The sequence below is a fragment of the Scyliorhinus torazame genome, chromosome 9 (genome assembly GCF_047496885.1).
Source record: "Scyliorhinus torazame isolate Kashiwa2021f chromosome 9, sScyTor2.1, whole genome shotgun sequence".
Classification (NCBI taxonomy): Eukaryota; Metazoa; Chordata; class Chondrichthyes; order Carcharhiniformes; family Scyliorhinidae; genus Scyliorhinus; species Scyliorhinus torazame.
Genome location: NC_092715.1, coordinates 129,280,969 through 129,295,885, shown reverse-complemented (window position 1 = coordinate 129,295,885; position 14,917 = coordinate 129,280,969). Strand labels below are relative to the sequence as shown.

Here is a 14,917-nt window from a genome sequence, read left to right as displayed (position 1 = left end):
GGCGTTGGAGGAGAAGTTTGGGCTGGTGGGAGGGAATGACTTTAGATACTTACAGGTGAGGGATTTTGTGCGCTGACTGCTGCCGTCCTTCCCACGCCTCCCGCCAAAGGGGAGGCAGGACAGGGTAGTTTCTAGGGGAGAAGTAGGTGAGGGTAGAGTCTCAGATATTTACAAAGAACTAATGGGAGCAGAGGATACACAGACTGATGACCTTGAAGCTTAAGTGGGAGGAGGAGCTCAGGGGGGAGATGGAGAACGGTATTTGGGCAGAAGCTCTGGGCAGAGTAAACACAACCGCAACGTGTGCCAGGCTCAGTCTGATCCAGTTTAAGGTCGAGCACCGGGCCCACATGACGGTGGCCCGGATGAGTAACTTTTTTGGGCTGGTGGACAAGTGTGCCAGATACACCGGTGGGCCGGCTAATCACGTGCACATGTTCTGGTCGTGCCCTAGACTCAGAGGATACTGGCAGGGATTCGCGGACATCATGTCCCGGGTTTTGAAAGCTCGGGTGGTAATGAGTCCTCAGGTGGCAATCTTTGGGGAGTCGGAGGACCCAGGAGTCCAGGAGGAGAAGGAGGCCGATGTCTTGGCCTTTGCTTCCCTGGTAGCCCGGCGCCGAATACCGTTGGCATGGAAGGACTCAAAGCCCCCGAAGACCGAAGCAGGGGGGGGGTCTAGGGTAGTGTAAAGTAGGGGGTGGTTTAGGCAGGTAGTTGTGTGAATGGAGTCGTGGTTTGCACTATGTTCTATATGTGTTACTTGCTTTTCCTTTTGTACAGTACTATACAATGTCATTGTTTTATATGCCAAAAATACCTCAATAAAATTGTTTATTAACAAAAAAAAATCAATGGACGCAATGGACAGGATTTTCCAGCTCACATGCAGCATGTTTTCCGGTGGTGGAGGTGGCTCTCAGTCTACTCTCAATCATCAGTAAAGTGATAGAAGGGGTCATCAACAGTGCTATCAACCGAATCAGGGGAAGTCTCCGCTAGTTGGGGCCGTACCTGGCACAAAGGAAGATTGTTGTGGTTGTTGGAGGTCAGTCATCTCAATCCCAGGACATAATAATACTAATAATCGCTTATTGTCACAAGTAAGCTTCAATGAAGTTCCTGTGAAAAGTCACTTGTCGCCACATTCCGGCGCCTGTTCGAGGAGGCCGGTCCGGGAATTGAACCCGCGCTGCTGTCATTGTTCTGCATTACAAGCCAACTGTTTAGCCCACTGTGCTAAACCAGCCTTATAAACATCAATGCAGGAGTTCCTCAGGGTAGTGGCCTAGGCCCAACCATCTTCAGCTGCTTCATCAATGACCTTCCTTCCAACATAAGGTCAGGTGTAGGGATGTTCGCTGATGATTGCACAATGGTCAGCACCATTTTCACCCCTCCCCAATGAACCCAATACATTCTATGCTCGTTCGAATCGTTGTCAACTGCCCCAGCAACCTCGGACACATCCATACGTATCGTCACAGCTTCCGAAGTGAGACTGTCCTTCTTGAAAGTGAACCCGAAGAAAGCGAAGGGTCTGACGGGGTCCCTGGTCATGCACTCAGATCCTGCGCAGACCAGCTAGCAAATGTGTTCGCGGACATCTTCAGCATTTCCCTATTCCTTCCGAGGTCTGCACCGGCTTCATGAAGACCACCATCATACCAGTGCCAAAGAAGAACCAGGCAACCTGCCTCAACGACTATCGTTCGGTGGCCCTGACATCTAGCGTAATGAAGTGCTTTGAGAGGTTGGTCATGAGGCACAACAACTCCATACACCCAGAATGCCTAGATCCACTGCAATGCGCATACCTCCACAACCGGTCCACAGCAGACGCCATTTCTCTGGCCCTACACTCATCCCTGGAGCATCTCGACAACAAGGACTCCTACATCAGACTCCTATTCATTGACTACAGCTCCGCCTTCAACACCATAATCCCAGCTAAGCTGTATTGACCATTTGCTCATATCAAAGCTCCAAAACCTGGGACTTGGTTCGTCCCTCTGCAACTGGATCCTCGGCATAGGCCACAATCAGTAAAGATAAACAATAACACCTCCTCGACGATAGTCCTCAATACAGTAACTTCATTTGAAGCCTACTTGTGACAATAAGTGATTTTCATTTCATTTCATTTCATTTAATCTCCAATAAGAGAGAATCAAACTATTGTCCCATGACATTCAATAATGGCATTATCATCACTGAATCACCCACTATCAACACCATGGAGATTACCATTGACCAGATGCTGAACTGGACTAGCCATGTAAGTACTGTGGCTACAAGAGCAGGTCAGAGGCTAGGAATCCACCTCCTGACTGTCAAGCGTCTGAACTAACGTCTCTTTCACCGTGAGCTGCACAACATCTTCGTCTTTGTTAAAAACAGGCAAAGGATTCATTTAATACCTCAGCCGCATGCCCCATCTCCATACATAAATCCCCTTTTGATCCATAAATCTCCTTTTGATCCAATTTGTCTCACTCCTTGTTCGCCGCCCACCCCCTCCATACTACTTATGTACTTATGGAAGACTTTTGGATGCCCTTTTATGTTAGCAGTCAATTTCTTCCCATACCTCAGCCTGGTTCTCAGTTGTATTATACATCTAACATCGGTCAAAAGCTTTCCTTGTTCATCTTAACTTCTAACTCTTTTGTGATCCAAGAAACACAGCATTTGTTTCCCCTATATTTCTCCTTCACAAAATATACCTCAGCTGTGTCTGAACTCTCCCTTCTTAAAGGTAGTCCATTGTTCCGTTACAGTTTTACCGGCCAAACCTGGGTCAGTTCTATTCTTACCCCGCTGAAGTTGGCTTCCCCCCCCCAATTAATTATTCTCGGTCCGGATTACTCTCGGTCCGGATTACTCTCGGTCCGGATTACTCTCGGTCCGGATTACTCTCGGTCCGGATTACTCTCGGTCCGGATTACTCTCGGTCCGGATTACTCTCGGTCCGGATTACTCTCGGTCCGGATTACTCTCGGTCCGGATTACTCTCGGTCCGGATTACTCTCGGTCCGGATTACTCTCGGTCCGGATTACTCTCGGTCCGGATTACTCTCGGTCCGGATTATTCTTTGTCTGGATTATTCTTTGTCTGGATTATTCTTTGACCATTTGCCTAGCCAACCTAAATCTTACGGTACAATGATCACTCTCCCCGGGTCAAAATCTTGGGACTCACGTCCTAATAGCAGTGGGTCTTCCACAACATATGGACTACAGGGGTTCAAGAAGGTGGCTGGCTCACCAGCATCTTGTCAAGGGCAATTGGGGATGGGCAATAAATGCTGCTCTAGCCAGCGACACCCGCAGCCCAAGAACAAATAAATACGAAAAAACAACTTGGATCTACACAGATCTTAATCCCAAGCAGGCCTGGCAGTGCCTCCTTTCTTGTTGGAATGGAAACATACTGCTTTGAATAGTTATTCTGAACACATTCTAGGAACTCTTGCCCAGCTCTTCCCTTCACACAGCTGGTACCCTAGTCCATATTCAGATAACTAAAGCTTCCCAAAACCAAAGGCTTACAGCTGAAATAACAGGCTCTAACAGCAAAAACTTTTACATATAACATTTAGGCTTACATGTAGGCAGAGGAACAGAAAAAATGCCATTCGGGTTCAAACAAGCCCATCCCCTGATCAACCCGCCTCCAACAGCACCAGGGTTCCAGGTTTGTTTCCCGCTTGGGTCACTGTCTGTGCGGTGTCTGCACGTTCTCCCCGTTTCTGCGTGGGTTTCCTCCGGGTGCTCCGGTTTCCTCCCACAGTCCAAAGATGTGCAGGTTAGGTGGATTGGCCATGCTAAATTGCCCTTAAGTTTAGATGGGGTTGCTGGGTTATGGGGATAGGGCTTAGTTAAGGTGCTCTTTCCAAGAGCCGGTGCAGACTCGATGGGCCGAATGGCCTCCTTCTGCATTGTAAATTCTATGATCCTTTGGGTGGAACATACTCAGTCTAAATCCTAACTTAAAATGTTTTAACCTGTATCCATTTGAATTTAAACATTTAATCAGTGAAAATTTTATTTTGTTTTTACAAATATTTTAAATTTGCCCATGCAGCTAGATCATACACCAGAACCTCTCTTAATAACAATCTCTCAAAAATTCAAAGAGAAAACAAAAACCTCAAGTATGTTACCATTAGCGCGAACTCCAAATAATTGAAACGTTTACCTGAAATTGATTGATTGATTGATTTGATTTATTGTCACATGTACCGAAGTACAGTGAAAAGTATTTTTCTGCGGCCAAAATTAATTGTTAAGACATTAATAATGTCCGCTCGGCCCAATGTCATCTCCTTCGCAAACATAACAAACACCAAAATCGTGGCTTGCTCAACTTCTATGCTCTCGTCATCCCATTACAGGATTCAGAAACATACAATAAGTCCTCACTTTAAGTCGTCTCACCTAACATTGGTTATTCTTTAGGGCTTATTTTTCTGATCTATGTCAACATTTTTGGTTTTACGTTATCTGCATTGTGCCACCCCTCGCCCCACAATGCACTCTGAGCCAGGTGACACCATGTTTTAATGCCAGAGCTGCTGCGGCTGTCTCCAGAGGCTGAGGCGGCATAAGAATAAGGGTCAGGAGTAACCATTCGGCCCTTCAAGCCTGGGTGGTAAAACTAAAACACACACACGCATACACATGCATACACACAATGGGAAAGGAAAGCAAGCAAAAAAATTGTGCTGAGTTTCAGGAGTGCTATAGGTGAGAAAAATAATAGAGGAAGGGAAGACCTGATAGAAAGAGTCAGGCAGCATCAACAACATAAGAAAGGCTTTCAGAAACAGAGGCAAACAAATAGGAATACAGAATAGGTGGAAGAAACGGGCAGAAAAAGATTAAGAGTAGGAAATAAACAAATGTAATACCATGAAAAAAGAGAACCACATTCCAAATGCACTTTTGTCTGCCAGCATTGCCACAAGAAATGAACATATATATAATAGGGTTAGATGGTGTAGAGTAAGAAGAGTATCATGCGGGGAATAAACACCTCACAACCCAGTTGGGTCGAATTGCCCGTTTGTGTGCAGTAATTTTTATGTAAGAGCATATCCAAACACCACTAAAAACAATGGTCCAAATCATGCAGTCTCCAGATCGTCGAGACTGGGTGTATAACCGAAGGCATACGTCAAGATCCAATGGAAGTCCTAGTGCATGGACCAAATGAGAATTGTCTGGGAAATTTAAACTTACAACAGGCAATTCTCCTGTTTCTTGGGACCATGTGAATGTCTATGACTCGGAGCTAGATTTGGAGACTTCCGTCAGATCCGCGAGACTTATCTTGATAATTACCCAGGAAATGTTGGACAGTTTATACCTTGCCTAACAACTGGATATCTCCATAACGAACCTGCCAAACACCACCTGCTCAACCTTGACTCCCCCTGCAATCACCTGATATGTCCCCAACCCGACCTGACTTCCTACCCACACTCAAAGACTGGACCTGGAAACTTGACAGAACACAACAGCTAGTGCAAGAAAAAGGGAGCATGATGTCTCTTCCCCCGACTCTCCTCCATTCTGACAGAGGTCCTCGGGAGACGTTATGCTGAATATTTCATGATAGCCAGGATTGGGAGATCCCGGAAGAAACGAGCAGTAGTGTTGGGTGGGGAGAATCTTAGCTCACAGCAGCAATGCACACAGCATTGCTGTGGTTTGGAAGATTCAGGTTAACAAAGAAATGTTATTTTCAGAAATTGAACTTTAAGGAATTAGACCAAAGTTTCAAAAAAATGTTAAACATTTAGCTGTTGCTGACAAATCTATTATATATCCATATATTCCATCTAGGCCATTCTTCATTCAAAATCTTCACACAAAATATTTACACAATGGGCTTCTGTGGAATCTCGTACTGGAAAAAATAACATGCAATATAGTTTCCAGTCATCAGGTCAACTTAACACTTACCACTGTTAATAAATGGATAAAAAATCTTTAATATAAAGCAAAGATCTAATATGTGCAGAAATAGTTTAACAAGAGAATGGTACAGCATATTAAAAACCATCTGTCAAAATTAAAACACAACAAAAAGTTAATTCCATATTTAAAATGTATAAAAATCTGCTGCCATAGCTATCAGAAATTCACAGCGTAAACTGGAAGCATAAAATAGGTCACAACTTGAAGAATACAGTGGCCCAGGTCTTTTTTCTTTGATCTTTAGTTTGAAAATCATCTATCACTCACAATTCCATTAGTCACATCGCATAAATAAATGAACTTCACAACCTAATTACAGTCAGAAGAATAACCTTTCAGCACAAGTCAGCACTTACGTTTGCCAATCCAGCCACCCCCGACCTAAATGAAAGGAAGCAGAAATACAAAATTCAGCAAACCCCCGAGACATTCCAATCCCAAAAAAGTAAACAAAGATAAAAGCAAAATATGTTAATTGAGGTGAATATCCTACCTCAAATAAACTGCCATTCTCTTGGCAACTTTCATGACATAACCAAGCCACCAGGGGAGCAACAAACTCAGGTTTCAAAGCATCCAATAATTCTAGATTGAAGAAAAGAGACTACATATATCAGATCAACTTACACATGCAACTGCGAAAGCTGTTTTGTTAAACACAGGCTGCCAGATCAATAGCAATAATTTGAACTGTCTCCAATATAAAGAATTTCTCATTTAGCAGAGAGGCAATGGCATAGTGGTATTTTCATTGGACTAGTAATCCAGGATAATGCTCTGGGTGCCTGAATTCAAATCACACCACAGCAAATGGGGAGATTTGAGTTTTTAAAAACCTGGAATTAAAGGTCTAATGTTGACCATGAAATATGGTTGATTAATGTAAAAACCGATCTCGCTAACGTCTTACTTGGTCTGGCCTGCATGTGATGCCAGACCCAAACAAAGCATCTTAAATGCCGTCCGGAATAGCCTACCACACCACTCAGTTCCAGGGTAATTAGGGATGGGCAATAAATGCCACATCCCATGAATGATTATTTTATTTTTTTCAGAAATTCAATGGTCCCAAGGTTCCAAGAGCCCTACTCCACTGGTGAGAGGCACAAATGGAGGTGTAGCTTTTGGCCACAACTGTTGCCTGTAAGTGGGACAAGCGTAAATGAAAGGAACTTTACCATTTAAATGTACAGGTACAGAAGCACATCTGAAACACCTGCCCCGAAGAGGTGATAGAAGTCAGAATGGCACACTAAATTTTTATTAAGGAGCGATGGGTAGTATTTGAAAGTGAATCGATCCTACCCTTCAGTAGAAAAACAGCAGTCACGAGGTCCAGCACAGAATTTACATCTGCGGCATAGTTGTCACAACTTGTGTCATAGCGTCACTGAGCCTATCAGTTGGAGCACTGATGAGAATCCGCAGAATGAAACCAAAATCCAGTCACCATAGATTCAGAACCACATTGCTGCCTCCCCTGAATTGCCCCACACCTACCCCATGAATTGTGGAGTCAATTTCATTTACCTATACGTGTTTGGATAGATGCAGAGAGTGAAGAGGTGTGGGTCTGTATTCCCCTAGATCGAAGTTCATGCCACTTCACTCCCTCTTTAAACAATAGAAAATAATGCACATTTTGGATTTGGTATCGGAGAAAGGATATTGCGATTCCAGACCAGACCCCAACAGTAGCTAGGGTGCTGGACAGAAACCCCAATATTTTATTTTAATTTTGGAGACTGTAAGGAAGGATACTTCGCTCCAGGAGTGGTTATACAAAGAAATATGGATATGGTTCGTTATAATACCCTTAATTGCTACCTTTGTTCCAACTTAAACAATGGGGAGGAGGGGGGGGCGGAATCTCAGCTCTCAATCCACTTTAACTACCAATGGCACATAGGAACACTTGCGTCACAGAGATGCTCTTTGAGAAACAGAGACCTTTTGACTCTGCTTTAAAGACAAGGGGTGGGATTCTCTGACCCCCCACCGGGTCGGAGAATCGCCGGGGTGCGGCATGAATCCCGCCCCCGCCAGCTGCCGAATTCTCCAGCGCCAGGGATTTGGCAGGGGCAGGAATTGCGCCTGTCGACGGCCGCTGGCAGCATCGTCTCCCCGGCGATTCTCCGGCCCGCGATGGGCCGAGTGGCTGCCTGTTATTTGCCAGTCCCGCCAGCGTAAGTTAGAGCGGCCCGATGCCGGAGTGGTTCACGCCACTCCTACCCGCCGGAGTTGCCCGCCACGTCGATTACAGCAGAATCCCACCCAAGATCTGACTCCTGTCAGACTCTGGCTATATGTCTTCAAAAGCTGTTTCTTGGCTTGTTTCAGCTTCCCTTGTTCTTAGACATGTCTGCACAGCTGTAAAGACTGTTAATCTCTTTTAACTGAACTGCAGAGTGCAAACTGTTTCACTTCTGGACACAGCTTCATTCAGATCACAACTGACCTGCTTTCTGCAAATTGCCTGATGCCTTAGCTCCACCTAGCAATGTCATCATCTTACCAAGTTGAAATCGAATTAACTCCATAGGGAATCCCCTTAGTCAAAACAAAATTCCATTAGCCAAAGCTTTTTATGATGGTTTAATATCACCCCTGGCTCCCAACCTTTCAAACCAGGATTTATTTTAAAATATGACTGCAGCAGTCAAACATGCTCTAATTCTTACTGCTCTAAATACCTATAATGCATCTGACATTCCTATATTCAGCATAATATAGTTATTTTTTAGGGAGGCAATAATAGTTCAATAGTCTCATTCCTGGGATAAATACAGTATCCTAGAAGAGATTATGATAGGCTAGGCTGATATACATTTGAATGTAGAAGAATGAGAGATGACCTCATTGAAACATAAAATTATTAAGGGGCTTGACAGAGTGGAGGCTCGAGGTCAGTGTCTCGAATAAGGGCTGGCTACTTATTAGGATGGAGAAAACATTTATTCACACAAAGAACAGAAATCTTTGTGTAGAAGGGAATTTAGTGTGTGGATTAGTTGGCCGCTTTTGGCCATTCACTAATATCTAGTTGCTTGGCTATATTTTATAAGAAAAGGCACTTGCTAAAAGCATGATGGGACGCTTGGCTATATTTTGAACTGCTTCTGTACAAAATTGTAGAAGATTGAATGTTGTTTACAAATGCAGCAGCTGCATCCTTTTTCTGCTGACAATCTGCTTTAAAATGTTATCCAGAGACAGAGAAACATACTAGATAACTTAGGAAGAACATACTCAAGGTTATTTTGTGCAAACATGGCTAACAGAAGCCTGTTGTTTTGTCCTCGATGTTGTTTATTTCATAGTATAAATGTATGCTCTTAAATTTGTACGGTCGGGTGTTTGGAGTGGCCTCCGACAACTAAAACCCCTCCACGATTGTGTCAAAATAAATTACCTGAAACGAAGCTCGAAGCATCTGACTATGTTATTTCCACGACACTTTTGAATTCACAAGCCAATAAAGTCATAAATGATGAGTCGTCAAGTATATTCAAGACAAAGTTCAGTAGATTTTTGGATACTGAAGGGATCAAGGGTCATAATGCAAGTGCTGGAAGGTGGACGTCAGGTAGATCAACCATAATTATATTGAATTGCTTGAAAAATTAAATGGCTGACTCCTGCTTCTATTATGCTCGTTGCACATCCTATGTCTGCGTGGGTTTCCTCTGGGTGCTCCAGTTTCCTTCCACAAGTCCCAAAAGACGTGCTGTTAGGTAATTTAGAATATTGAATTCTCCCTCTGTGTGCCCAACAGGTGCTGGAATGTGGCGATTAGGAGCTTTCACAGTAACTTAATTGCAGTGTTAATGTAAGCCTACTTGTGACAATAATAAAGATTATTATTATATACATTAGAATCGAGAAGAAAAAAAATTTGTAGATGGAATTTTGTGTTCAGCAGTGCTGAGAATGAAAATGCAGGTACGACTTAAATAGAGAACTGCTGTAAAATTCCGAGATACAGAGGGATTTATGTGTTTTCGTGCATAAGTCACAAAACGTTAGTATGCAGGTACAGCGTGTAATCAAGAAAGTGAATGGGATGCTATCCTTCATTACGAGAGGAATGAGACATAAAAGTAAGGATTATGCTTCAGTTATGCAGGACATTGGTGAGACCGTATCCCGAACACTGTGCACAGTTTTAGCCTCCTTATTTAAGGAAGGATGTAAATGCATTGGAGGCGATGGTTCAGAGGAGGTGTACCAGATTGATACCTGGAATGAACGGGTTACCAGGCTAGGCTTGTTTTTCACTTGAGTTTCGAAGAATGAGGGGTGACCTGAAAATCTGGAATGGTCTTGACAAGGTGGATGTTGAAGGGATATTTCCTCTTGTGGGTGAGTGCAGAACTAGAGCAAACGGTTTCATAATTGGGGGTCACCCTTATAGGACGGAGATGGGGAGAAATGTTTCCTCTCAGAAGATTGTGCGACTTTGGAACTCTCTGCCGCACAGGCTGTGGAAGCGGGATCACTGAATATTTTTAAGGCAAAGGTAGATGCATTTTTATTCGGCAAAGGAATCAAAAATTATCAGGGTAGATGGGAACATGGAACTTAAAACGCAGATGAGCCATGATCTTATTGAATGGCGGAGCAGACCCGAGGGGCTGAATGGTCTACTTCTCCTCCTAATTCATGTGTTCATAAGGAATGGAGGAATGTTAATACCTTAGGTTATTATTGTTAGTGAGAGACATTCCCAGGTTTCAGAGTGTAAACCAGATGCAGAATAAGGAATTGTTATTCTTTTCAAACAGCATAATTTTCTCAATGCCAGAAGGACAATTATACCATCCGTGATACTTGTCACTTCCTGCGCCAGGCATCTGCATAACTCTGACTGATGTTGCATCTTTAGTATGAAGAGTGGCAAATGATAGGCAATTTTATTCGAGAGATTCTCAGCAACTAAATCTGAATGAGGGTACGAAAGTTTATTTTACATTGGCCTCCTGCAACTGAAAGGTAGAGGATATCAATCCACCAATATACAGTACGGTATTGGAGCCTGCTCCGCCATTCACATAATTAGTTTAGTGTGGTAACATTTAGAAACATTTCTCCTCATCTCTGTCCTATAAGGGTGACCCCCAATTATGAGACTGTTTCCCCTAGTTCTGCACTCACCCACAAGAGGAAATATCCCTTCAACATCCACCTTGTCAAGACCATTCCAGATTTGCAGGTCACCCCTCATCCTTCTAAACTCAAGTGAACCCATTGCTGATTGCAGAATTAAAGACGAAGAACTATCATGTTGCACCATGTCACACTTCTGAAAGGTAGTTTACAAGACAATTGGGGTTGGTATCCTTGCCCAGGCCATGCCAAATCTATTCCTGTGGTAACACTAATTAAACTTTACATGTTTAACATGCAACTAAACGGATAACGTGGGGCTTTGAAAATCATTGAACAGCAAAGATAGATGATATTTAAAGGTATGGAGTACCGAACCAGCTAACAATGGTTTGTTTGAAGCTTTAAGAAACATTTAGTAACATGGAATCAGAAGAGATAATAAAATAATTTACTTTCTGAACTGAAAATTCCATAGAATGTTCCCAGGAAGTGTAGAAGATTTTAGTTTAGTCGGGCAGCATGGTCAGCACGGGCTTGGACGGCCGAAGGGCCTGTTCCTGTGCTGTACGTTTCTTTGTTCTTTGTAGACTTGCATTTATACACCACCATTCACAAAATTGGCATGTTCCAAAGCTCTTTACAGCCAAATAAGTATTTTTGAAGTATAATCAACGTTGTAACGTAGGCAGTCCATTTGCACACAGCAAGCTTCCATAAAGAGCAATGTTATAATGAGGTTTTATTTGTGATGAAGGATAGATATTGGCCCAGACACCGGACAGAACACCACTGATCTATTTCAAAATGGTGACATAGGATCTTTTATGCACATCTGAATGGGCAGAGGAGGGCTTGGTTTTCACATCTCATCCAAAAGGCTGCAATTCCAATAGTACAGTTTCCTCAGTCCTGCACTGAAGTGTGAGATTGCATTTTGTGCTTAGGCTTCTGGAGTGTGGCTGAACCGACAATCATCTGACTTAGAGTTGATCACGACCACTGATAGAGGGCTGACATTATCTGGACTGTCAAGTGAAGATAATTGAACTGAATTCTTTTGGTCGCCATGTGAATTTAATATGAATGATGAAAATACAAATTATTTAGTTGTCTTGTCAAGTGAAAGCACTGATTAGTTAAGGGCACATTGTGTTTACCTAACTTGCTTGAGCTTTTTGATGAGGTAACAAAAAGAGGGTTAATGAAAGTAACGCTGTTGATGTGATGTACACTGACCCCCAAAGGGCATTTGATAAACTGCCACACAACAGCCTTGTAAATAAAGTTAGAGCTCATGGAATAAAAAGGGCAGGAGTAACATGGATACAAAATTGACTGAGTGACAGGAATTAGAGAGTAATGGTTAATGATTGTCTTTTGGAATGCAGGCAGGTTTATAATGAAGCACTCCAGGGGTCAGTGTTAAGATCCCTAATCTTCCTGATCTATATTAATGGCACAGACCTTGGTGTACAGGGTACAATTTTAAAATTTACAGTTGATACAAAACTTGGATGTATTAAACTATGAGGAAAGCATAGAATTTCAAGACAGGTTGGTAGAATGGATGGACAAGAAGCTGATGAAATTTAATGTCGAGAAGTATGAAGAGATTCATTTTGGTAGTAAGAACATGGAGACATAATATAAAATAATGGGTAGAATAATTCAATATAAAATAAATGGTATAATTCAAAAAAGGGGTGCAGGAACATTGGGGCCCCAAGTGTGTATGTGCATAAATCACCGAAGATAGGTCTGGCTGTGAGGCGAGTTAATAAAACAGCATCTTGGGATTTACCAACAGGGGTACAGGATACAAAAACAAAGAAGTTATGTTAAACATGTATAAACTGCTTGTTTGACCTCAACTGGAGCATTGTGTCGAGCTTTGGACATCACGCCATAGGAAGGATATGATGGCATTAGAGAGAGTGCAGAAAAGATTGACAAGAATGGTTCCAGGGATGAGGAACTTGAGTCACATAGATAGAACGAAGAAGTTGAAGCTGTTCCCCTTGGAGAAGAATATTGGAGGAATTTGATAGAGGTTTTCAGAATTGAGGGGTCTGGGCAGGGCAGATAGGGAGAAACTGCTTCTACTGGTGGGAGGATCAAGAACCTGAACACATAGATTTAAGGTAAATGAAGTGACAATATGAGGAAAATGTTTTGCGCAGCAAGTGTTAGGCTCTGGAATGCATGACCCAAGAGTGTGGTGGAAGCTTTCAAGTCTTTCAAAATGAAATTGGATTATCTGAAAAGGAAGAAAGCTCGGGGCTAGTCTGCCTTTGAGACTGCGACTAAATTCCCAAAAATTGGTTCATTTTCCGGTCCTTTCTTTCCTGATCTCTCCGACTCTGGCCAGAAGGATATACATAAATCGAGTTTCTGAATTCTCTACCAGATCTTTAGTAAGTACAATGCAAAGGTTTGCAGAATTTGACTATTTCACAAGGAGGATGTGTAAGAGTGGCTGATATGGGAAATTAAAATATCAGCTATAGCTACTCTTCTGAAGCTGAAATTGAGGCACAATGTTGCCACAGAGTAAAGGGAATTTTACTCCGTATCTAACCTCTGCTGTAGCTACCTGGGGAATATATGATAGAAATACTTGATAGGAGCAGAAAAATACTCGTTTTCTTAGAAATTACATCTTTAAGTTTAAGTCCAAAATCACTAACAGATTAAAACTGCCAGACATAATGCTATTAATTAATGGTCAAAAATGTTCATTAACTTCAAAATATTTGTTTATTAAGAAAATGCAAGTTTATCATATCACAATGTTTCCAAATAAAAGGAAACATTGCTGTGAAAGTGATTAGTGAAAGGATAAAACTTTACAAGCCATTAGAATAATATTCTAAATATATTATTAATGAAACATAGTCCTTACAAAGGATGAGCTACAAGAGCATTACTGTATCCTTATGTTACCTACCTTGAGGCAGCACCGTCTGGGTCAATCTGGAACCAGCAGTTGGTGCAATAGTATTACACTGGATGTTATATTTTTGACCCTCAATCGCTAATGTATTTGAAAGACCCAGTAGTCCAAGTTTTGCGGCACTATAATTTGCTTGTCCAAAATTACCATATATTCCAGAAGATGATGCAGTCATAATTATTCTGGGGAAAAAAAGACAATTTTTTTTAACCATTTCAAATTGTGAAGTTTTGAACTAGTAATGAACCATGTCTATAGTTCATCAAAGTATAAGAGCAGCCAAACAAGTTTAGGAAGTACCAAAATGTTATTTTGTACCTGCCATATTTTTGATTCCTCATGTGGTTCCAAGCAGCCCTTGTGACTTTGAATGAGCCCCTCAAATGTACTCTCTGAATTAAATCTTAAGAAAAAATGTTTTTTAAACAGCCAGCTCAGTAAAAAACATGCATTAAATGACACACATAGCCAAAATAGTGGAGCTAAATCACTGGATGTCATAAACAAATTGTGCAAGGTTCTGATCAGAGAAGGGTTAGAAATGATTCTCTGAGTGGGAGTATCTATGGGAAGTGCTGAGGAGGTTTGGGTTCAGGGAGGGGTTTGTCAGCTGGGTTAAACTCCTCTATGGGGCCCCAATGGCAAGTGTAGTCACAAATCGGGAAAGGTTGGAGTATTTTCGACTACACAGGGGAACAAGACAGGGATGCCCGCTGGCCCCATTACTGTTCGCGCTGGCAATTGAACCACTGGCCACAGCGCTGAGAGACTCCAGGAAATGGAGAGGGGTGGTTAGAGGGGGAGAGGAACACCGAGTGTCACTCTACGCGGATGACCTACTGCTGGATGTGGCGGATCCAGTGGGGGGGA

At 42.5% G+C, this 14,917-nt stretch overlaps 1 protein-coding gene across 1 annotated transcript in view; it reads right to left on the bottom strand.

Moving 5' to 3' along the window:
• The window catches only part of hsd17b4 (hydroxysteroid (17-beta) dehydrogenase 4), a 208,396-nt gene that overhangs the window by 158,124 nt on the left and 35,355 nt on the right, over window positions 1-14,917 (bottom strand). Inside the window, exons 7-10 of the mRNA XM_072516520.1 lie at window positions 14,366-14,450; window positions 14,042-14,229; window positions 6,479-6,570; window positions 6,342-6,366 (exon numbers count right to left, since the gene is read on the bottom strand). Of these exons, the coding sequence (XP_072372621.1) occupies window positions 6,342-6,366; window positions 6,479-6,570; window positions 14,042-14,229; window positions 14,366-14,450 (390 nt within the window). The remainder of the gene's footprint in view (window positions 1-6,341; window positions 6,367-6,478; window positions 6,571-14,041; window positions 14,230-14,365; window positions 14,451-14,917) is intronic.